This window comes from Scyliorhinus canicula, chromosome 2 (genome assembly GCF_902713615.1).
Source record: "Scyliorhinus canicula chromosome 2, sScyCan1.1, whole genome shotgun sequence".
Taxonomy (NCBI): domain Eukaryota; kingdom Metazoa; phylum Chordata; class Chondrichthyes; order Carcharhiniformes; family Scyliorhinidae; genus Scyliorhinus; species Scyliorhinus canicula.
The window spans coordinates 199703761-199728673 of NC_052147.1; the positions used below are offsets into that span (position 1 = coordinate 199703761).

The following is a 24913-nucleotide window of genomic DNA, read 5'->3' on the forward strand; positions in this document are numbered from 1 at the left end:
TTATATGTAAAATGTAGCGAGATTTTGCTAATCTGGGGTACTATTGTTATGACAACATATTTCATTAAACGTGAAATGTGTTTGTAGTGAAATCTCTCATGTTAATAATCTGTAGCAAATATCTACATTACTTTGCCAATTGTCCTGTCTTCATTAGCTTTAAAATGCGCAGATACAGGCATTAAATGACTCGAAAATGTTTCACTGGAAACCTCAGCTTTCAAACAGCAACATCCGTGCCTTGCTGTAGCAGGAATGACATCCATTCTTGTATTTTAATATCTAATCGAGCAGAAGAATTATCAGGAGACAATAATTTCGGAACCTTTTATAAACTACAACATTAACATTGGGCAAACATTTCAGATTGGTACCAATTTAATAAAAAAGATGATTGTATTGTAAATGTTTAAAAAAGTTAGCACTATAGTTGTTAACAATATTTGGACTTCCTGAAATTGCTAAATATTTGAATTGAACCCGCGAGGCTGATGTCAATATCAATTGTGAACAAAATCAACACCAACACTAAATTATAGGTCCGAGTTTAATTAACTGCCAAATATGTTTTTTTTTAGCTTTTCCTTTCCTCCGATTCGGGCGACGAAATAACTGCCGAAATTAAAGCGGATGGAGTAATCAAAACTATATCACAATTAATTGTTAAAGGTAAAGAGGTAGAAGTGCAGCAATTTATTATTTAAGATAATCAAATTGCCTTATTCTGAAAGCAGATTTTAAAATCATAATGCCTTTAGGGCTGGTACAAGCGGCCTATATCGTCTGTTACAGTGAATTTCCTTCTTTGCACAGTGCCTTACCCTCACTCCTGCGCTTTGTGTCTTTCCCTTGGTCTAAAGCGGCTGAAGGAACCACAGGCATCACGTGATAGTGCCAGACGGGTGAAAGGTTATGGGCGCCTGGGCTGGCTTTGCGCCTGCGCGATAGGATGTGCTGCTTTTGGCGATAGGGGAAGCAGTTTGGAGTTCCAGGTGAGTGGATTACAGAAGCAGAGGGGGGTGGTACAATTCGGCCCAGCCTGATTCGGCCGCACGCCGTAGTCCCTGCACCGATGATTCGCAGTTGTCGCGAAGAGCCGTAGATTGTTATGCGGTTTGAGCCATTGCTTCTGAGGTGCCGGCAGGCCTGGGCCAGGCAGACGCTGCCCGCTTCAGGAAAGGGCCTCGATTATTGGTATATTGCTGCTGATGATTTTCATATACAATCGGCTGCAAATGATTGCTCACTGGCAGCCTGAAAGTTGCTGTGGTCTCAGTAGACCTCGTTATTAATGCAAAAGTGCAAGTGTTTATATACCGAAGGTGCTCTTAGTTACAGTCAGGTGTTTTAAAACCAAGGCGAAGATGTCTGGGGCCCGGCTCATGCTTGTAGGTCGATAGAACAGAAGTCACTGCACCGGTACATATTTCGCTAATTCCTGTTTTTATTTTACTTAATATTAAAGATAAGCGTATTAGTTAAGTGGATGTGGAGGACTCCATGGCACTTTTCGAAAAAGAACTAAGCTCTCCTGGTGTCTTGCCCAATATTTATCCCTCCTCATCCAGTCTAAACATGCATATTATCTGGTCATTTACCTCATTGTTGTTCATGGGATCTTGTTCTGTTTAAATTGACTAAAGTGTTTTCCAACGTTGCAAGAACGATTACATTCAAAAGTACTTCATTGGTTGTGTAGTAAGTTCTACTGATGGCCTTGGCAAACAAATGGTGTAGCTTTAAGTAAACTAGTAGGAGGATGTCAACATATACACGTTTCCATATGACAATCATTTCCTACTGTGACATTTATTTATGTAAATTTTAATCAAAATTGAAAATGTGGAATTTTCAGAATGTTCAGGTTTTTGCATTAACTTGATTGTCTAGTTGAAATTAACTTTCAGAATGCTGTGGTTGTGAAAGATTTAATATTAAGTGGAACTTATTTTATATATAGTATGTGTCCTATATTGCAAATCTATAATTATATTCTGAGAGATGAATTTGTTAATTCTACAGATCCAGAGTTATTTGGGCTCCTAATTAATAAAGAAATAGATTGGATTATCTGTGTCAAGCAACTTGAGTAAAATCAAAATGGGAGTGATGCTTTCCTGCTGGAGGGTAAGTGAACATTTGCACTTCAATTCAAATTATGTAATAACTCACAATCTAAATAGCTGGTTTGATATTTTATTGCGGTAGCAGGTCTTTAAATGCGACAGAACTGCAGTGAATTTAATGGAGCTTTTTTTTCTATTCAATCATGCAATGTGAATATTGGTGGCAAGGGCAGTGTTTGTTGCCCATTCCTAATTGTCTTTGAGAAGGTGGTCATGAACCGCGGCATGTGGAATAGGTACACGTTTAGGAAGGGAGTCAGGTTTTTGACTCATTTTATACAGAGGGAAAAAACGATAAGCTGCTTATTTACTACAATTGACAATGAATTGCTTCAAAATATTTCTGGGAACTCTATTTCCAGTTTTACTTTTTAAGAAAGTTGAAGTATAATGTTTTTGCATGAAGTTGATCAGTATCTTTCTGTTTGACTTTGGACCTTGATGCGAATGGCTGTGTTTTTGATTGTACCAATCTTGCCATAAAAAGTGATAATGGATTAAATAACATTATGGCTGAGTAGGAATCTGATCGTTGGGGGTGGTGGGAGGAAATAAATTATAATTTGCTTCCTTTTCTGCTAGCTTTTAAAAAAAAAAAAATAATTTTTATTGAAATTCCCATTTGGAAAATAGTCTATGCCTCCATTCGTTCTACAAAAGTGCACAACCTCACACTTTTCCACATTGTATTCCATCTGCCACTTCTTTGCCTAAGTCCTTCTACAGCCCCCCTGCTTCCTCAATACTACCTAATTCTACCTCTGTAGTATCACCCAGCTTCAGCCCAGTCTCAGTTAATTTGCTACTGACACCCTCATTCATGCCAGCGTTAGCTCTAAACCAGACTATGTCAATGCATTAGCTGACCTCCCACATTCTACCTTCCACAAGGTCATCAAAAACGCTGCTGCCCATGTCTTAACTCGCAGCAAGTTTAATTCCTGCATCACCCACATGCTTGCTGACGTACACTGGCATCAAGCAACATCTTGATTTGAAAATTCTCATCCTAGTTTGAAAATGGCTATCTGTCCTCACCCCTCCATAGAACCCATGCAGAGCAAAAGGAGGCCATTTCACCCATCAAGTCTGTGTTGACCTTTGAAAGAGCACTCTACCTCCGCCCACTCCTCTACCCTATCCAGTAACCCCAACTTGCATATCCCTGGACACGAGGGGCAATTTTAACATGGGCAATCCACCTAACCTACATATCTTTGGACTGAGGGGAAACCAGAGCACCCGGAGGAAACCCACAGACACGGGGAGAAAGTGTAAACTCCAGTCACCCAAGGCCGGAATTGAACCCCAGTCCCTCGCACTCTGAAGCAGCAGTGCTAACCTCTTGATTTCTTTAATCTCCTTGTGCCCTACAATCTACCGAGATATATGTGCCTCTCCAATACGGGTCTCTTGAGTATCCCCAATTTTAAATGCCCAACAAAGTGGCCCCGCCCTCAGTTGCCTTGGTTCCAAGCTCTGGAATAGCCTCTCTACATCTCTCCACCTAACTTCTTTCCTTTTAAGACACTTCTTAAAACCCAAAACAGACTTCTTTTTTTAAAAAAAGTATTGAAATTCTTACAAACTATAAACATCTTAACTCTATTAACAAACAACCGCGGTAACACCCCAAGAACAATACCCCCCCAACTTCAAGAGCAACTTCAAACAAAAGGAAAAAGAAAAAAAACAAAAGAGCACCCAAACAACAAAAGGGAAAGAGATAGCACCCGCCACATCCCACAGACCCATGTACACAGTTCTTCCTCCCCCCAATCCAGACCCCTCCAGCCGCCCCCCCCCCCCGGGTTGCTGCTGCTGCCGGCCTATTCCCCTACCGTTCCGCCAGGAAGTCCAGGAAAGGCTGCCACCACCTAAAAAACCATTGTACTGATCCCCTCAGGGCAAATTTCACCTTTTCCAATTTGATGAACTCCGCCATATCATTGATCCAAGCCTCCACGCTTGGGGGCCTCGCATCCTTCCACTGAAGAAGAATCCTCCGCCGGGCTACTAGGGACGCAAAGGCCAGAACACCGGCCACTTTCGCCTCCTGCACTCCCGGCTCCACTGCAACCCCAAAAATTGCGAGTCCCCAGCCTGGCTTGACCCTGCCCTGGATCCCACCACCCTCGACACCGTCCTTGCCACCCCCTTCCAAAACTCCCCCAGCGCTGGGCATGCCCAAAACATATGGGCGTGGTTCGCTGGGCTCCCCGAGCACCTAGCACACCTGTCCTCGCCCCCGAAAAACCTACTCATCCTCGTCCCAGTCATGTGGGCCCTATGCAGCACCTTGAACTGTATGAGGCTAAGCCTCGCACAGGAAGAGGAGGAATTCACTCTCTCCAGGGCATCCGCCCACGTCCCCTCCTCAATCTCCTCACCGAGCTCCTCTTCCCATTTACCCTTCAGTTCCTCCACCGAGGCCTCGTCTACCTCCTGCATTACCCGGTATGTGTCCAAAATCCTCCCTCCTCCAACCCACACCCCCAAGAGCAACCGATCCTGCACCCCGTGTGGGGGCAGCAAGGGGAACCTCTCCACCTGCTGCCTGGCAAACGCCCTCACCTGCATGTACCTAAACATGTTCCCCGGGAGGAGCCCAAACTTCCCCTCTAACTCCCCCAAGCTCGCGAACCTCCCCTCCACAAACAGGTCCCTCAACCTCCTAACCCCTGCCCTGTGCCAGCCCAGGAGTCCGCCATCAATGCTCCCTGGGACGAACCGATGGTTCCCCCGTATCGGGGCCTCCATCGAGCCCCCCACTTCTCCCCTGTGCCGTCTCCATTGCCCCCAAATGTTGAGGGTAGCCGCCACCACCGGGCTCGTGGTATACCTTGTTGGAGGGAGCGGCAACGGCACCGTTACCAGCGCCTCCAGGCTCGTGCCCACACATGGCGCCGCCTCCATCCTCTTCCATGCTGCCCCTTCCTCGTCCATTACCCACTTACGCACCATCGCTGTGTTGGCAGCCCAATGGTACCCACAGAGGTTGGGCAACGCCAGCCCCCCCCCTATCCCTGCCTCGTTCCAGGAACACTCTTCTCACCCTCGGAGTCCCATGAGCCCACACAAATCCCATGATACTCCTGTTGACCCTCCTAAAAAAGGCCTTCGGGATAAGGATGGGGAGGCACTGGAACAGGAACAAAAACCTCGGGAGCACCGTCATCTTAACGGACTGCACCCTCCCCGCCAGTGACAGCGGTAACCTATCCCACCTCTTAAACTCCTCCTCCATCTGCTCCACCAACCTTGTGAGGTTGAGCTTGTGCAGGGCCCCCCAGCTCCCAGCCACCTGGACCCCTAGGTACCTAAAGCTCTTCCCTGCCTGCTTCAATGGGAGCCTACCAATCCCCTCCTCTTGATCCCCCGGATGCACCACAAACAACTCACTCTTGCCCAGGTTCAACTTATACCCCGCAAAACCCCCGAATTCACTAAGAATCCTCATCACCTCCGGCATCCCCCCCACTGGGTCCGCCACATACAGCAACAGGTTGTCCGCATACAGCGACACTCGATGCTCCTCCCCACCCCGCACCAGGCCCCTCCAGTTCCCTGACTCCCTCAATGCCATGGCCAGGGGCTCAATCGCCAACGCGAAGAGCAAGGGGGACAGGGGGCACCCCTGTCTCGTCCCCCGGTACAGCCGAAAGTACTCCGACCTCCTCCTATTTGTGGTTACACTCTCCATCGGGGCCTCGTAGAGCAGCCTCACCCACCGGATAAACCCCTCCCCAAACCCAAACCTCTCCAACACCTCCCACAAATACTCCCACTCAACCCTATCAAAGGCCTTCTCCGCATCTAATGCCACCACTATCTCCGCCTCCCCTTCCACAGCCGGCATCATAATGACATTGAGGAGCCTTCGCACGTTTGTATTCAACTGCCTTCCCTTCACAAACCCCGTCTGGTCCTCGTGAATGACCCCGGGCACGCAATCCTCTATTCTAGTGGCCAGGATCTTTGCCAGCAGCTTAGCGTCGGCGTTCAGCAGCGAAATCGGCCTATATGACCCGCACTGCAGTGGGTCCTTGTCCCGCTTCAGGATCAAGGAAATCAGCGCCTGTGACAAAGTTGGGGGCAAAGCCCCCCCCTCCCTTGCCTCGTTAAAGGTCCGGACCAACAGGGGGCCCAACAGGTCCAAATACCTTTTATAAAATTCCGCCGGAAACCCATCCGGCCCCGGCGCCTTCCCCGACTGCATGCTCCCTGTCCCTTTGACCACCTCCTCCAGCTCGATCGGCGCCCCCAGTCCATCCACCTGCTCCTCCTCCACCCTCGGGAATCGCAGCTTGTCCAAGAAGCGCCCCGTTCCACCCCCCTCCACTGGGGGCTCCGACCGGTACAGTTCCCCATAGAAGTCTCTGAAGACCCCATTAACATCTACTCCCCTCCGCACCACCTTCCCAGCCTTATCCGTCACTCCCCCAATCTCCCTGGCCGCGTCCCGCTTTCGGAGCTGGTGTGCCAGCATCCTGCTCGCCTTCTCCCCGTATTCATACACCGCCCCCTGTGCTTTCCTCCACTGAGCTTCCGCCTTTCTGGTAGTCAATAGGTCGAATCTGGCCTGAAGGCTATGCCTCTCCCCCAGCAATCCCTCCTCTGGAGCCTCCGCATATCTCCTATCCACCCGCACCATCTCCCCTATCAGTCTCTCCCTCTCCCTCTGCTCCCCCCTCTCCCTATGGGTTCGGATGGAGATCAATTCCCCCCTCATCACCGCCTTCAATGCCTCCCAGACCGTCCCCACTCGGACCTCCCCGTGTCATTGGCCTCAAGGTACCTCTCGATACACCCCCGAACCCACTCGGCCACCTCCTCATCTGCCAGCAGCCCCACCTCCAAGCGCCAGAGCGGACATTGGTCCCTCTCTTCCCCCAGCCCGAGGTCCACCCAGTGCGGGGCATGATCTGAAATGGCAATGGCGGAGTATTCCGCATCCTCCACCCTCGAAACCAACCCCCTACTCAGGACAAAAAAATCAATCCTCGAGTAGGCCTTGTGTACGTGGGAGAAAAACGAGTATTCCCTGGCCCTTGGCCTCGCAAACTTTCAGGGGTCCACCCCCCCAATCTGGTCCATAAATCCCCTCAGCACCTTAGCCGCCGCCGGCCTCCTACCCGTCCGGGACTTGGATCGATCCAATGGGGGATCCAGTACCGTGTTGAAGTCTCTCTCCCCCCCCCCCCCCCCCCCCCCCCCCCCCCCCCCCCGATCAGGCCCCCCACCTCCAGGTCCGGAATGCGGCCCGACATACGCCGCATAAACCCCGCATCGTCCCAATTTGGGGCGTAAACATTCACCAACACCACCCGCTCCCCTGCAGCTTGCCACTCACCATCACATATCTCCCGCCACTGTCAGCCACCACATTTAACGCCTCAAACGACACCTTCTTCCCCACCAGGATCGCCACCCCCCTACTCTTCTCATCCAGCCCTGAGTGAAATACTTGGCCCACCCATCCCTTCCTCAGCCAAACCTGGTCCACCACTCTCGGGTGTGTCTCCTGGAGCATGGCCACATCCGCCTTCAGGTGCGCAAACACCTGGGCCCGTTTGACTGGCCCATTCAGCCCCCTCACATTCCAGGTTATCAGCTGGATCCGAGGGCTCCTTGCCCCCCATCCCTGCCGATTAGCCATACCCCATCCCTTGCCCACCCCCGGCCAGCGTCCCCCGCTCTGCCAGTTTCCCACGGCGGCAACTCTTTCCCCCCCACCCTCCCCCCCCTCCAGCACCCCCTGCGTCCTCCAGCTCCTTCCTGACCATTTCAGCAGCAACCCGGTGGTCTCTCCCGCCCCCCCAAGGCTAGGACCCCTCCTAGCCACGCCCCTCCCTCCATAGCACTCCCGTGAGCCAGCTAACTTCTGCTGACCCCGGCGACTCCCGCCCTACCTCCTACTCCTCCCCACGTGGGACTACCCCTCCTCCATCGTGCCCGTCAACGGGTCCTCCCCTCCCCCGCTCTTGCGCGGGAAAAGAAAACAGCCAGCAACGACCCGTGCTTCTCATCCCCGACCCCGCCCCCACCATCTCCCAGCACAGGAAACCCGCAGAATGCCCGCACTTTCGCCCTTCCCGGCCCCGCCTCCTCCAGGGCTACTCCCATCGTCAGTCCCCCCCACCAGCTCCCCAAACTCCCCGTTTACCCCTCTGCCCGAACCCGTCCACCCGACCCCTGCAGAAAAACCCATATAGAAAAGACAAATCAACATCACCCCACCCACCCTAAGGCCAACCCACATCTTACATTAAACCAAGCAAATACAAATACAGTATTATACAGCATCCTCCATCTTAGACCCTCAGTTTGAGTCCAATTTCTCGGCCTGCACAAAGGCCCACGCCTCCTCCGGGGACTCAAAATAATGGTGCCGATCCTTATAGGTGACCCACAGACGCGCCGGCTGCAACATGCCGAACTTCACACTCCGTCTATGGAGCACCGCCTTCGTCCGGTTAAACCCGGCCCTCCGCCTCGCCATCTCCGCACTCCAGTCGTGGAAGATCCGCACCTCCGTGTTCTCCCACTTGCTGCTCCGCTCCTTCTTGGCCCACCGGAGCACACACTCACGATCCACGAACCGATGAAACCGCACCAACACCGCCCGTGGCGGCTCGTTCGGCTTGGGCCTCCTAGCCAGAATTCTGTGGGCCCCCTCTAACTCAAGGGGTCCCTGGAAGGACCCTGCCCCCATCAGCGAGTTTAACATAGTCACCACATAGGCCGCTGGGTCCGACCCCTCCAGCCCCTCCGTGAGACCCAGGATCCGCAAATTCTTCCTCCTCGACCAGTTGTCCAGCTCCTCGAACCGCTCCTGCCATCTTTTATGGAGCGCCTCGTGCATCTCCACCTTCCCCGCCACGGCCACGACCTCATCCTCCCTTTCGGAGGCCTGCTGCTGCAGCTCCCGGATCGCAGCCCCCTGGGCTGTCTGGGTCTCCATCAGCTCCCTGTTGGTTACCTTCAGCGACTCCAGCAGCTCCAACTTAAGCTCCTGGAAGCAGCGCAGCAGAGTCGCCTGCTGCTTCTGATCCCACTGCCTCAGCTCCTCAAGGCCTCCGCCGGCCGCCACTTGTCTTCTTTCCCCTGCTTTTTCGGGGGTGCTTTCTCCGGCTTTCTCCTTACCCCACTCCTAGTCCGGACCATAGGACCGTTGGGGTCGACTCCTGTCCTCTTCCCACGTCGGGATTTGCCGTCACAGCTCCGTTGGGGGCCCTGAAAAGAGCCCCAAAGTCCGTTCTCAGCGGGAGCTGCCGAATGTGCGGCTTAGCTCCTCATTGCCGCCACCGGAAGTCCCCTTCTGCTAGCTTTTAATTCACATGTATGAGGGGGGATAAAAGGTTGAATTGGGAATTCTAAATAGGTTCTTGTTCTGCAAGTTCAATTCTAGTCATTTTAGTATTGGCCTGGTGATGGACTGAAGTTGTTGAAATTACTGGCTAAAAGAAGCACATTGTTTTTTAGGACAATTGGGGCAATGCATTTGGTCCTTGGAGGGGAAGTTTGACCCAAACTTTAGCTTTTGAGAAAAGTGTTGCAAGGAGCCACAGGTATTGGGGCCCAAGAGGAAGGCATCCTTTCATAAAGATTATTCACAAAGAAATTGATTATGGTAAATTCTCCAAGTTATCTGTGATACAGATCAAAATGAAATTTGCCCTGCAGAAAGTTAGCCTTTTGTGTGTTACCTACAAAATAGTATTTCTGATAAAGTTCAATGTTGTTTTATGTTTTATTTCCCCTAGTAGCAACAACATTGATTCAGGATGACCTTGTGCTATTTTAATAAGTAGCCTAGTTGAAGGATAATTGCTAAAGTCTAATGATGGGTTGTTGCAATCTCAGGAGTTTGGAGCCTATGAGCTTATCTCTGGATATTGACTTGACATGGTTGATATAATTAAAATAAATGATTTCCCCATTGCATCTAAAATATTATTTTAACTGAAAACATCTAATTTTGAAGCTATAATTATTACTTCTGCACAAATGCTGTCACTTGATCATAGAATAGTGCAGCATGCAAGGAAGTCTACCAAAGAGAAATCCAGTTAATCCCACTCTTCCACTATATATCTCCACTTTTTTTTTTCTCCTTGTATTTATCAAATTCTTTTTGAAGGTTATTGTTGAATCTCCATCTACTGCTTGATTAGGCAATGCATTCCAAATCTTAGCACACATTGCCTAAAAACTATTTTCCTTATGTCACCTCTGGTTCTTTTGCCAGCCACTTTAAATCTGCACCCCCTGGCTATCAACCCTTCAGTGATTGGAAAACAATTTTTTTCATTTACTCTATCTAAATCCTTCAAGGTTTTAAATCCTCTGTCAAATCTTCCCTTGGCTTTCTCTGTTTGGAGGTAAACACTACCATAGTGTCCAATTTCCATGTAACTAATTCTTAATGCCTGGCTAGTCAATCTCTCTTGTACCCTTCCTAAAACATTCATGTTCTTCTGAAAGTGTGATGCTCAGAATTAAACAGAATACTCCAGCTGGGGCTAAACAAGTGTTTTATGTTGGTTTAACATAATTTCTTGGGTTTTGTTCTCCAGGCCTCTCTTTATGCCTTGGTGAAATGCCATAATTTGCACACGTAGCTTTTCAACCTCAGTTATTTATGTAGTCAAATTTACGTTTGTACATATTACAATTTATGGCTTTTTATCTTAGACATTTTCCTTGGGTTCAGTATCACTCCAGTAAGTGGACCTTTTATGCGTTTTCTATGAATTGATGTATCTAGCCATATATAGCAAGATGCAGGAGTTTAATGGAGAACTCTTGCCACTGCATTTATCTTCTTTGTTCTGTTCTTTCATGGGATGCAGGCGTAACTGGCAAAGCCAGCCTTTATTAACAATCTCTAATTTCCCTTGAACTGAGTGGCTTGCTTGACCATTTCAAAGGGTAGTTAAGTGTCAACTATGTTACTGTGGCTCTGGAGTCACATGTAGGCCAGTCCAGGTAAGGATGGCAGATTTCCATTTGTGAACCAGATAGGGTTTTTGCAAAACTTGACGACAGGTTTCATGGTCACCATTACTGAGACTACCTTTATATTCCAGATTTGTTAATGGAATTTAAGAACAAAGAAAAGTATAGCACAGGAACAGACCCTTTAGCCCTCCAAGTCTGCACCGACCATGCTGCCCTCCTAAACTAAAATCATCTTCATTTCCAGGGTCCGTATCCCTCTATTCCCATCCTATTCGTGTATTTGTCAAGATGCCCCTTAAACATCACTATCGCCCCTGCTTCCACCACCTCCTCCGGCAGTGAGTTCCAGGCACCCACTACCTTCTGTGTTAAAAAAAAACAAAAAAAAACTTGCCGTATACCTGTCCTCTAACCTTGCCCCTCGCACTTGCCATGGTGGAATTTGAACCAGTACACCCAGAGCAGCATGGTGGCACAGTGCTTAACACAGTTGCTTCACAGCTCCAGGGCCCCAAGTTTGTATTCCCGGCTTGGGTCACTGTCTGTGCGGAGTCTGCATGTTCTCCCTGTGTCTGCGTGGGTTTCCTCCCACATTCCAAAGATGTGCAGGTTAGCTGGATTGGCTATGCTTATTGCCCTTGGTGTCCAAATAAGGTTAGGTGGGGTTATGGAGATAGGGTAGAGGTGTGGGGATTGGGTGGAGGTATGGACTTAGGTAGGGTGCTCTTTCCAAGGGCCGGTGGAGACTCGATGGGCCGAAAGGCCTCCTTCTGCACTGTAAATTCTATGATTACTACCACCACCACCATATCCTTATGGTTATTGGAATACATGTACTCGGATGTGAGATAGTCATTGTTGGTGAGTGGAAGAAAGCTCATCTGATTAATTTGTAAACTAAAAGATAATTAATACTGAACATATAAATAAATAACCATTCAATATAAGCAAAAACTTTATAACTTCAATGCCAAAAGAGTAAGCTGCTTTTATGTTTCTTTCATTTTGAAATTCAGTTGCTCATGTGAAATTTAATTTTAGCCTGTATTTTTGCCAACTTCAGACTGCCTAATAAATTGGAAATAAGGACTTTGGGAAGAAAAAATCTCCTTTCATAATGGCAATTGATTACCAGCCATTCACTGATTATCAATTACACATAATTAGAGCTGCCATTTCTCATAGAGTTCAGGCATGACTTGACCTTGCCTGTCTGTACCTGAGCAAGTTGACAGAATTGACTAGGTAAATGGGATAGATTCAGAACAAATCTAGCTGCACAAAACTGGGCATTTTGTTTTTATTGTTGCTGGCTGGACCAGCATTTATTGCACATCTCTCATTGCCCTTGAGGGGGCAGTTAAGAATCAACCACATTGCTGCAGGTCTGGAGTCGCATGTAGGCCAGACCAGTTAAGGATGGCAGATTTCCTTCCCTAAAGGATATTAGTGAACCAGATGTTTTTTTTACGACAATTGACAATAGTTTCTCATTCCAGATTTTTTTATTGAATTCAAATTTCACCATCTGTAGCGGCAGGGTTCTAACCTGGGTTCCCAGAGCATTATCCTCGGTTTTTGGTTTATTAATCCAGTGACAATACCACTATGCCACCGCCCCCCCCATAACTGGGCATCTGTGAGGTACTATGGGCCCTCCGTAGCGGCAGCAGAATTGTGTACAGCAATAATCATGACCCATATTTCCTCACTCTACCCTTACCATTAAGCCGGGGAATCAATCCTGCTTCACTGAAGTGTGCAGGAGTGCATGCTAGGAGCAGCAGGAGGCATTCCAAAAAATGAGATGTTAACCTCGTGAACCTACACCACAGGATGACTTGCATGCCAAACAGCACTTGGTAAACAGAGATAAGCGATCCCACAACCAACAGATGAAATATAAGTTTGCAGTCCTGCCACATCATTTATGAATGCCGATGAATAATTAAACAACAGGAGGAGGAGGCTCCATAAATATCCCCATCCTCAATAATGGGAGATGCCAGCACATCAGTGCAAGTGAAAAGGCTGAAATATTTACAACAGTCCAGCTAGAAATACCAAGTGGATGATCCCCATGTTGGCCTCCTCCACAGGTCCCCAGCATCTTGGATGCCAATTTCACTCCGTGATATCAGAAAATGGCTGAAGTCATTGAATGCTGCAAAGACAATGCCCCTGATAACATTCCAGCAATACTACTGAAGACCCGTGCTCCAGAACATGTTGTGCCTCTTGACAAACTGCTTCAGTCCAGCTACAACACTGATATCGACCCAACAAATTTCCCAGGTATGTTCTGTCCACTAAAAGCAGGACAAATCCAACCCAGTCAATTACTGTCCCAAGTGTTGTACAGTGCTATCAAGCGGCACTTACACAGCAATATAATAACTAATAATCTTTATTATTGCCACAATTAGGCTTACATTAATACTGTAATGAAGTTACTGTGAAAATACCCTCGTCGCCACACTCCAGCACCTGTTCAGGCACACTGAGGGAGAATTCAGAATGCCCAATTCACCTAACAAACATGTCTTTCGTGATTTGTGGGAGGAAACCGGAGCACCCGGAGGAAACCCACGCAGACCCTGGGGGATCTTGCAGACTCTGCACAGAGAGTGACCCAAGTGGGAATTGAACCTGGGACCCTGGAGCTGTGAAGCAACAGTGCTAACCGTGCCTGCTCGCTGCTCACTGATGCTGAGTTTGGGTTCCGCCAGGACCACTTAGCTCCTGACATAATTTCAGCCTATATGGACAAAAGAGCTGAGGTCAAGAGGCCTTAACATCAAGATAGGAATTGACATGAGTGTGGCACCAAAGAGCCCTGTTTAAACTGAAGTCAGTGGGAATCTGGCTGGTGGGGAGGACTCACCACTGGTTGGAGACGTACCTAGCACAAAGGGATGTGGTTTTTGGTTATTGTAGGTCAGTTGTCTCAGTCCCAGGATGTTCCTCGGTGTTTTAGGCCTAACCATCTAATGCTGCCTCCTCCATGACTGAAATGGGGATGTTTGCTGATGATTGTGTAATGTCCAGCACCATTTGCAACTCCTCAGATAAGTATCTGTGTCAATATGCAGTAAGACGTGGACAACCTTCGGGCTTGGGCTGATAAATGGCAAGTAGCATCTATCCTTGACATTCAGTGCCATTACCATTGTTGAATACCTGACTACCGACATTCCAAAGATGTGCGGGTTAGGTGGATTGGCCATGCTAAATTGCCCGTAGTGGCCTAATAAAAGTAAGGTTAAAGGGGGGGTTGTTGGGTTACGGGTATAGGGTGGATACGTGGGTTTGAGTAGGGTGATCATGGCTCGGCACAACATTGAGGGCCGAAGGGCCTGTTCTGTGCTGTACTGTTCTATGTTCTATGTTCTATCATGGGAGTTACCATTGACCAGTAGCTGAAGTGGATGAGCAGTATAAATGCTGTGGCTACCAGAGCAGGTCAGAGGCTTGGAATTCTGACATCCTCTGGTAGCCACAGCATTTATATTACTCGTCCACTTCAGCTTCTGGTCAATGGTAACTCCCAGGATGTCGATAGTCGGGTATTCAGAAACCGGGTGCTCCGGTTTTAGATGGATTGACCATGCTAAAAAGAAAATACCCCTTAATGTATCCAAAGATGTGCAGGTTAGGGCATAGGGCACATGGAGTGCTCTTTCAGAGGCCCAGTGCAGACTCTTATGAGCCAAATTGCTGTCTCCTGCACTGTAGGGATTCTATGGACTTGTTAGACTTTTTTGAAGACGAAACAGAGGGTTGTTGAGGGTAATGTTGTTGATGAGGTGTGCATGGACTTCCAAAAGGCATTCGATACAGTGCTGCAGAACAGGCTTTTCAACAAAGTTATAGCTTATTGAATAAATAGGACAGTAGCAACAGGGATCCGAAATTTGCTGAGTGACAGGAAGCAGAGAGTAGTGGTTAATGGATGTTTTTGGACTGGAGGACAATTTTGTTGTGGAGCTCTACAGCAGTCAGTATCAGGACCCTTGCTCTTCCTGATATTTATGACCTCGACTTTAGTGTACAGGGCGCAATTTAAAAATTTGCGGACGGTACAAAACTTGATAGCATTGTGAACTGGGAGAAGGATAGTGTCAAACTACAAAAGGACATATACAATTTGGTGGAATGGGCAGGCAAGTCGCAAATGCAGTTCAATGCAGAGAAATGTGAAATTATTAATTTTGGTGGGAAGAACATGGATAGACAATAGAAAACAAAGGGCACTATTTGAAAGGGGGATCAGCAGCAAAGGGAACTGGTGGATATTTGCATAATCCATTGAAGGTGGCAGGACAGGTTGAGAGTGCGGTTAATGAAGTATACAGTATATTACGCTTTATTAACAGGGACATAAACACTGACTCAACCTCAACTGGAGTATTACATCCAGTTCTGGGCACCACACTTTAGGAAATGTGAACACATTGGCGAAAGTGCAGAAAACATTCACAAGAATGTTTCAGGGATGAGGAACTTCAGTTACAAAGATAGATTGGAGAAATTGGAACTGTTTTTGTTGGAGAGGAGAATGCCGAAAGGGGATTTGATAGAGGTATTCAAAATCAGGAGCGAGCTGGACAGAGAATCATAGAATCCCTACAATGCAGAAGGAGGCCATTCGGCCCATCAATCGACCGTCTAAAAGAGCATTCCTCCTAAACCCACTTCCCAGTTTTATCCCCAAACCTCTTAACCTAATCTGCACATCTTTGGACACTTAAGGGGCAATTTAGCATTGCCAATCCAACTAACCTGTACCTCTTTGGGATGTAGGAGGAAACCAGAGCACCCAGAGGAAACCCCTGCAGACACTCGGAGAATGTGCAAACTCCACATAGACAAGAGACAGACAGTCACCCAAGACCAGAATTGAATCTAGATCCCTGGCACTGTGAGGCAGCATTGCTAACCACTGTACCACCGTGCTGCCCCGGTTATCTGCAATCTGTTAACTTGGTGAAAACCATAGATTAATGCTTGTGAGCTGCTGATCCAAAATGCTCAGGTTGAGCAATTGAGAAATTGGATACAGCGAGGGTTATAGCCCCAACCATGAGAGGCAGTAACAGTAGTACAGTGGGTGTGCTGGCGTGAGGTACGGTTGTTTAAGCGAGAAGTTAAATTAAAGTACTGCCTGCCCTAAAGTGGTGCAAAAGATTCTCTTAACACTTCAAAGAGCTATAATGTTCTCCTGGTGTCCTCAGCAATCACTAAAAATGTTTCTCCTCATCATCAGACTGTTGTTCGTTGGAGCTTGCTGTGTATCAAATGGTTGCAATATTTCTCACATTACAATTAATAAGTAGGAAAAAACTTAGCACTGGTGGAAAGATTAAGAGCAAGAGAACAAAGATTTAAGGGAGTTGGCAAAAGAAGCAATAGTGACGTAAAAATGTTCTTCAGGTAGTGAGTGATGAGAAACTGGAATACATTGCCTGAGGTTGTGGTGGAGACAAATTCAATTGATACATTTTAGAAAGGAAATTGGATTGTTATCTGAAAAGGAAGAATGTACAGGAAGTAGGTCATGGAGTGATACCAGGTGAATTGTGGAGAGTCAGTATAGACATGACGGGCTGAATGGCCTCTTGTGATGTAATAATTCAGTGATTCTGTAAAGGATGGCATGAGGTTTTTGTTGTTGGAAAGGCAGGACCATAGAAAGGCAATGTGTCGGAAATAGGCAGTGTAACGATTAAGGAGTTTTAATATGAATTCTCATTATAGTTAAATTTTTATGTTGAGAGCAAATCTTGGTTGCTGCCTTAGTCAGTACCAAGATCACGCTGAACCTCTGCAGTCTCTCCACATAGCTGAAGTCCTTCATCCTGGCACCACTCTGATAAATTTTTTTTTGCACCTATTCCAATGCCTTGACATCTTTCCTAAAGTGTGATGGCCAGCATTTGGCATAATAATCCAATTAATTAGCATAAATAGCATAGTATAAATCACTTGTTAGGCCTCAGATGGATTATTGTGTCCAATTCTCAGCATCACATTGAATGACATCTCTTTCTCCCTCTAAGAATGGAAAAACTGGACAACAACCCACCTGCTACAGAGTGATTTGGGATTGCCCATTTACTTTTTGGTTAGAAATGGTTTATGGTTAGACATGAAGGAGGGGAGAAACCAATTTAGTTTGATTTGCCCTGTAGAACAAAAAGGATTTTGTGCTTGTTACGCTTATTTAATTCCTGTGTTCTAAATTTTGAATGACATATTTTCAACATAATTCGGTTTAAGGGTTTTGTTATTGTCACATTTATCTCAATGAAGCATTCACTTTATTTCAATTCCACCCAAAATATTTATTTTCCTTATTTTGCTTCCTTGCCAATTTATTTCCTTTCCTCTCCCCAAATGCATGGATTTGTAGTTGGGTACAGTTCCTCAGGCACTGGTGACCATCCAGTATTTAACCTAAGTAACTGCTGCTTATATTTGACCCTGGGTTGATTTTGGCAGGCAGCTTGATTGCTGAACCTGACCTTGTCTTTCATGATGGCTGCATACATATACTCCCAGCAGGAGTTGCTTCATACTTTTCCCCCCTCTACTCCATAACTTGGGCAGTGAGGCCAGATATGGCATCCTTAATGCTGCCCTAGCAGACTGGTTACCCCAACACATCAAAATAAAATTGTCACTTTCCTGGTTTCTTTGGCTTGGCTCTTTGTGATCAGCTTAGTGAACTTTTGGGGTGCCCTATATGCATTCAGTGCTTTCTCATTGCATGGAAATTAGGGTATTTTATCTTATTGATAAAACTTTATTTAAATTCTAGAGATGCAAGTACATTAATGTCCTAACAACAAACCTAATGCATGTTGGCCTTATTATCTAACTGTATTCCAGTTCAGTTTGTGTAATTTGTGAAGCAATCTAGGTCCTGGTTTTGTTTTCATCTGAATGGAAGCCCAGCAAGTCAGTTACTTGGTACGCACAATCTCAGTAGCCCAAAAATGTCAAATAAGGTTTTGATGGATACATAAAAGTAATTGATACTCAACATAAATTAGATATGGCATTAATGACCAGACAAGCACTTATGGATTCTGCAATCAAATTACATTTTTCATTAAGGGAAGAAGTAGTAACATTTTTAATGTATTGAATAAAGAAGCTCTAAATGAGAACATCGTCTCCTCTTGAAAAGCAGTACAACACCTCTTTGATCTCTTAAGCCCAATCACTTATTGAATTACTTAGTTTTCTTCTTTACTCTCTCTTAAATCTGGAACTTACCCTACAATATCCTGTGACTCTTCATCATTGTTTCTTAATTGAAAAACTATTTAAAAAGAACGCAATATAGATAATTTATCTACAAGTCAATACTTTAAAACTGGTTTCATTTAGAGATTGTGTTCATTATTATATAAATTGTAGAAATTTCTTTGCTTTTCAGTTCACTGTGCAATTCCTGTGAAACTATTGTTAACTCAATCATATGGCGTCTGCAGTTGCTCTGCCCTATAATTTCTATATGGCTTTCTTCTGCTTCCTCTTATTTCCGACAAACTAATTCGAGCTATTTAAATACTCTATTGCTCAGTGGAATACCTTTTGTCTGGTTCTGTAGTCTATTCTGATGTCGGTCTTCATTTGTTTATTTAAATTAAAAAGGAGTCTGCATCTCTTGAATTTAGTAGTGGTGAACCTTTACTTAAACTGAGAACTGAAAGTGCAGGACCAAAGCTCACGGTGCAGGAGAGTAACAGAGTTCAATAAAGGAGAAGATAAATCAGGAAGTTGTTATTTCTGTTTCTAACTTATTCTGGAGTTGGAGGGGATGTAACTTTACCCCACTTTTCTTTGCAGTTTGTTTTCTTGCTGTTCCTTGCACAAACCTCTCTCAAGCCTTGGATTAGGGACAGGGAGGGGTGGGGGGGGGCGAGCAAAACCACACTGCTTTATGAAGACATTGAATATTTAATGAATCCTTTGTTTTATTTGAGCATTGATTTGGCTCTTTTATGAAACATAGAGAATTGTCGAGTGCTGTACAGTATAAAAGGTGGTACCAACTGGAGTGTTTTTCACCTTTCTGTACTTGTAACAAAAATAAATCTGTAGTTTTTGCAGAGGTGAATATAGGATATATATCCAGATTTACTGTCACTTAGCAGTCCCTGCCATTTTTTTAGGTGGGCTAACATTTTGGTGAGGAGGATACTTGTACATATGGTGAGATCACATGGTATTTTATAAAGCAGTGTGCCATCAGATTGGCGTCATTTGACCTATTTCATGTTTGCATATACTATTGACACTGTTCCATTTCAAACAACTTTAAATGGGTTTGCGTTGGAAGTGTATCTCTCCTTCAAATGTTACCCATCTGTTAAGAGGTCACACCTATTATAAAAGGACCAGTATATTATGTTCATAGTAATGCACAGTGCAATTCATTTGGACATTGGTCTTCATATCAATAAATATTGTCATTGAATTTTTGTTAACACTTATTTCTCTTTTAATGCAGGCAAAACCTTCCACTATAGAAGTATTAGAAAAAATTGACAAGGTACAATTCTACAATTCTACAATTTTACATTACATAAATAGTGTGCAAGTTATTTTGGTCTTGTTTTACATGTTATTGTGTTTGCAGTTCAGTAGTATTCTCCCCCGCCCCCCCCCCACCCCTAGGATTATTTTCTACTTAAGATTTCACCGCAACTGCTGAACATTTACCAAAGTAAGTATTTTTTGCGTTGAGTGGCCATACCAGGAGTTGACACCTAGCCCCATTTGAGGGTTAGGATTTGGGCAACATTTATTCAATCATTTCTAATAGACCAACAGCCTTAATGGGTTGAGTTCCAAATTTTTTTGCAAGTTATTTGAGTTTTATACATTTCATAAGTTTTGAAAAAAACAAATTTAGAGTGCCCAATTATTTTCTTTTCAATCAAGGGGCAATTTACCGTGGCCAATTCACCTACCCAGCACATCTTTAGGGTTGTGAGAGTGAGACACACGCAGACATGGGGAAAATGTGCAAACTTTGGGCGGCATGTGGCGCAGTGGTTAGCACTGGGACTGCGGCGCTGAGGACCGGATTTGAATCCTGGTCCTGGGTCACTGTCCATGTGGAGTTTGCACATTCTCCCTATGTCTGCATGGGTTTCACCCCCACAACCCAAAGATGTGCAGGTGGATTGGCCACGCTAAATTGCCTCTTAATTGGAAAAAAAAATAATTGGTTACTCTAAATTTATATAAAAAAAAGAGAATGTGCAAACTCCACATGGACAATGACCCAGGGCCAGGATCGAACCCGGGTCCTTGGCGCTGTGAGGGAGCAGTGATAACCACTGCACCACTGTGCTGCCCTACATTTCATAAGTTTGTCACTTACTTATGGTTGGACGATTAGGAGAAACAAGTTTTTGACAAAAGGATTTCCAAGATATTTTGAGTCACTTCTTCACTGGTTCCCTTTTCTACTTTCCAAGTGTTATTCGCAGTTTAATTCTCAATTAGCATATTTTAAACATAGTTGAGTCTGTGGCACAGTGGTTAGTACTGTTGCCTCACGGTGCTGAGGATCTGGGTTCGATCCCAGCCCTGGGTCACTGTCTGTGTGGAGTTTGCACTGTCCGTGTGGAGTTTGCACATTCTCCCTGTGTCTATGTGGGTCTTACCTCCACAACCCAAAAGATGTGCATTGTAGATGGACTGGCCATGTTAAATTGCCCCTTAATTGGAAAAATTAAAAATTAACTTGAATCTACATGGAAGCTTTTGTTCATAAATACTGCTTTTTAATTGATAGATTAACATAGAATTATATTGAATGCGCAGCACAGAAACGGGGGAGCTAGTCCATACCAATTTTAAAGCTCTGCATAAGCTCCCTCCCACACTTTATGAAGTTTTAGTAAAGCATCAAGAAATGTGGCAATGTGTGAACTTTTAAACATGCAAACTGGGAGAATGCAATTTGTTTAGCATAAGTGATATTTTTAAAAAGTCAGGCCCTTGCAATAATGAGTATTTGAACCTCCGAAGCAGGTTAATGAACCATTGGACTACTTGTTTATCAAAGGTTTAACACACACAAAGGCCTGAAGTAAAAATACAGTTTTTAAAAGCAAATTTGTGAGTTGGAAATTTGAACTTGTCTCTTACAAGTGTGACATATTAGTTTCAAACTTGGAGGGGTAACATTGCAATAGGATGGATGTATGCATGCAAGATGTACATTTTTATTACTTTTCTGCTGGGCCTCTCTTAACACGAGTTATGTCAGAGGATGCATTATTGTATAATGACAGGGAAATAAAACCATGTAACAAAAGATGTTACTCTGTTGTTAAAGTGTAGTTGAGTGCAACTAAAAATGCTCTGCTGTGCTCAACTCAGTTCCAAGCTGATTTTCATCTTGTTAAAGGTAAAACTTTCCAGTTTTCTATTAGTTTTCAAGGAAGCATGGCCCCTGAGGTTAGTTGAAACTCTCTGGGAATAACCAGCTTGTGTTTTGCTGGGGTGTTACAGTAGCGTTTCAAAAGTAATAGATAATTTCCTTGTTGATCTCTTGTGAATTGCTTGTGGTAGTCATCCACTAGCTTCCTTTATTTATCTTTTTCAATTTGTCTATTTTTCTGCATATTGGTAAGAGTAATATACCAGTTATGAGATTGATAAATTTACATTTTGTGAGGTCATAGATTTTTAGCAAGTCTGAGCTCTGGAAAATAGGTTTAGAATTTGTTATAAATGGAGTGTGGGGTAGTTGTGAAGTTGGGTAGAAATGGGTGGGGTATCCCTCCGGTTTGGTAAGATTGCAGGGCTTGAGGTTTTGGAACAAATTCCAGACATTCGCAGCATTGGAGTAGGGATACTGTCCTTTGGTAGTACCGGGGAGGAGTTCTGGGGTTTGAAACACCTGGTTAAAATGTCTGGTCTTCAATAGAACTGCGAGTCGCAACTTAAGGCTCCTTGTGTCTATTAGAGTTGGGTATGTTCTGGAGCCAAAATTGGCTGCTAAATTCCTAGGCCTGACAACTCACCAACACAATATCTCTGTCTTTCTAGACCCCACATAGTGGTACGGTCACTGGACTAATAATCAGAGACCCGTGGTAATACTGTGGGGACCTGTGTTCAAATCCCACCATGGCAGATGGAGAAATTTGAAAATCTGGAATTAAAGGTCTAACAACCACAAAACCATTGTTGATTGTTGTTAAAAACCCATCTGGTTGATTAATGTCCTTTTGGGAAGGAAATCTGCCATCCTTACCTGACCTGGTCTACATATGACTCCAGATCCACAGCAGTGAGGTTGACTCTTAAATGTCCTCTAAAATGGCATGGCAAGCCACTCGGTTTGAGAGAGTTCAGGGATGGACAATAAATGATGGCCTTGCCAGTGACGCTCATATCCCATGAATCAATAAAATAAACTTATCCCCAGGGTATCCTCTCAATCTATTGCTGTTAATTTAACATAACTGCAACAGAACTGAGTGATGGAAGGGTGTGTCATGGTGATAGCAGCAGATGCAGCTGGAAATGGGCCTCTAACAGCAGTTGGTTGCGAAGTAAGGTCAGACGGGAGTAAATGAGGCATTCGGGGATTCAGGGCAATAGAAACTATTAGCTTCATGCTTGCTGTCCAACACTGCCCCTTGTCTACATAGCTCGTTATCATTCCTACCGTATCTTGTCTCACTTCTGTACCATGTTCATTTAAAACTCTGTTACCTAACCCTGGTGCTCTTCAGGAAGCATATTATGCTTGCAGTGAATGTCAGCTGTGTACGTTATGACTTTTGGAGAACAAAGAGCTGCTTCTTTGCCACTACAAACCATGACACCATCGTTTGGCGTGTCCCTTGCTCCTCAGTAACCATCACAGTGCGGATTAACTCTGGTTCAGTGGGACGTGTAGAAGGGCACACGTTAAAATGAAGCCAACTGTATGCTGAAAAGCAGTGGGCTGTAGACAGAGTTAAACATGTCCCAATCAACAGATCAGAGCAAAAGACTTTGTTCTGCTGCCTGTATGCAGACTGGTGGTAGACAGCCGAGCAACTAACGGGCAAAAGTGACTCCAAGAGCGTCTCCTCACCATGGTAGGGTTCATTGTGAGTGCAAAAGGTAAAAGCTGAGATATTTGCAAATGCCTTTTAAGAGGTTGCAGAGTAGTTTTGCAACCTCGATCCTTTTAGATAGAGTCCCTACCATCATTGATGCCGGTGACCAACAAATTTAGTTATTTCCACATGGCATTAAACAGTAGCTCAATCCAGAAAGCAGAGAGAAAGCTGTGAGCCCTTGTAGCATAACTATTTTGGTGCTGAGGATCAATTGCTTGAGACTTGGCTGTTCCATTACAGTTATAAAATAGGCATCTACCAGACAATGTGGAAGATTGTCCAGATATATCTTCTCAAAAAGAAAAACAAGATGCATCTACCCTGACCAAGTATTAACTCCCTTCAAATCATAAGTAAAGTGTTGGAAGACTGCAGTAATAGTGCCATTTGGCAACACCCACTTACTGCTTCCAACATATCCTCTCTGTTCTGAACCTCATCACAGCATAGATCCAAACTAAATATACAAGTTGAGTTCACAGAATCACAGAATGCTACAGTGCAGAAGAGGCCCTTCAGCCCATTGATGAAAGGCTGTGATCTGCCCACCTAATCCCACTTGCCAGCACTTGGCTCATAGCCTTGAATGTTACGGTGTGCAAAGTATTCATCCAGGTACTTTTTAAAGGATGTGAGGTGCCCTGCCTCTACCACCCTCCCAGGAAGTGCATTCCAGACCGTCACCACTCTCTGGGTAAAAAAGGTTTTCCTCAAATCCCCCCTAACTTCTCAGTTTGAACAGGTGTCCCCTTGTAACTGACCCTTCAACTTAGGGGAACAGCTGCTCCCTATCCACTCTGTCCATTCCCCTCATAATCTTGTGCACCTCAAGCAGGTCACCCCCAGTCTTCTCTGCTCCTGAGAAAACAGTCCAAGCCTATCCAACCTCTCTTTATGAATCTTCTTTGCACCTCATCAATGCAATTACATCCTTCCTATAATGTGGCGGCCTGAATTACTCACAGTTCTAGATTTAAGGGCAGCACGGTAGTATTGTGGATAGCACAATGGCTTCACAGCTCCAGGGTCCCAGGTTCAATTCCGGCTTGGGTCACTGTCTGTGTGGAGTCTGCACATCCTTCCCGTGTGTGCGTGGGTTTCCTCCGGGTGCTCCGGTTTCCTCCCACAGTCCAAAGATGTGCAGGTTAGGTGGATTGGCCATGATAAATTGCCCTTAGTGTCCAAAATTGCCCTTGGTGTTGGGTGGGGTTACTGGGTTATTGGGATAGGTTGGAGGTGTTGAACTTGGGTAGGGTGCTCTTTCCAAGAGCCGGTGCAGACTCGATGGGCCAAATGGCCTCCTTCTCCACTGTAAATTCTATGATCTATGCCAGTGACGGCAACTGACCTCTATATCAAGCAGCATTTTGCCGAATGTGGCTGCAAGGAGTCCTAACAAAACTGAGCTAGTTAGGGTCCTGAGAAAAAGAGAAATTCTCTCCAGGGTTGGAGTCAAAGAACAATACAACACAGGAACAGACCCATCAGCCTACAAGCCTACCGGTCATGATACCACCCGTGGCCAAAACCCTCAGCACTTCCTTGTGCGTATCCCTCTACCTACCCTATCCATATATTTATCGCCATTTTGAATGCCATTAATGTATCTGCTTCCACAACCTCCCCTGGTAATGCATTCTAGGCACTCAATACCCTCTGTTTATTAAAAAAAAACCT

At 45.5% G+C, this 24913-nt stretch overlaps 1 protein-coding gene across 3 annotated transcripts in view; it reads left to right on the forward strand.

The window, feature by feature from the left end:
- Window positions 1–893: 893 nt before the first annotated feature.
- The window catches only part of lnpa (limb and neural patterns a), a 149199-nt gene continuing 125179 nt past the window's right edge, over window positions 894–24913 (forward strand). Inside the window, exons 1-3 of one of the 3 annotated variants that reach the window (XM_038789344.1) lie at window positions 894–992; window positions 2023–2127; window positions 19612–19653. In XM_038789344.1, coding sequence (XP_038645272.1) covers window positions 2101–2127; window positions 19612–19653 — 69 coding nt within the window. In that variant the 5' untranslated portion in view covers window positions 894–992; window positions 2023–2100. Of the gene's footprint in view, window positions 993–1073; window positions 1420–2022; window positions 2128–19611; window positions 19654–24913 lie in introns of those variants that run through there. The other 2 variants (XM_038789346.1, XM_038789345.1) reach the window with 2 other exon arrangements.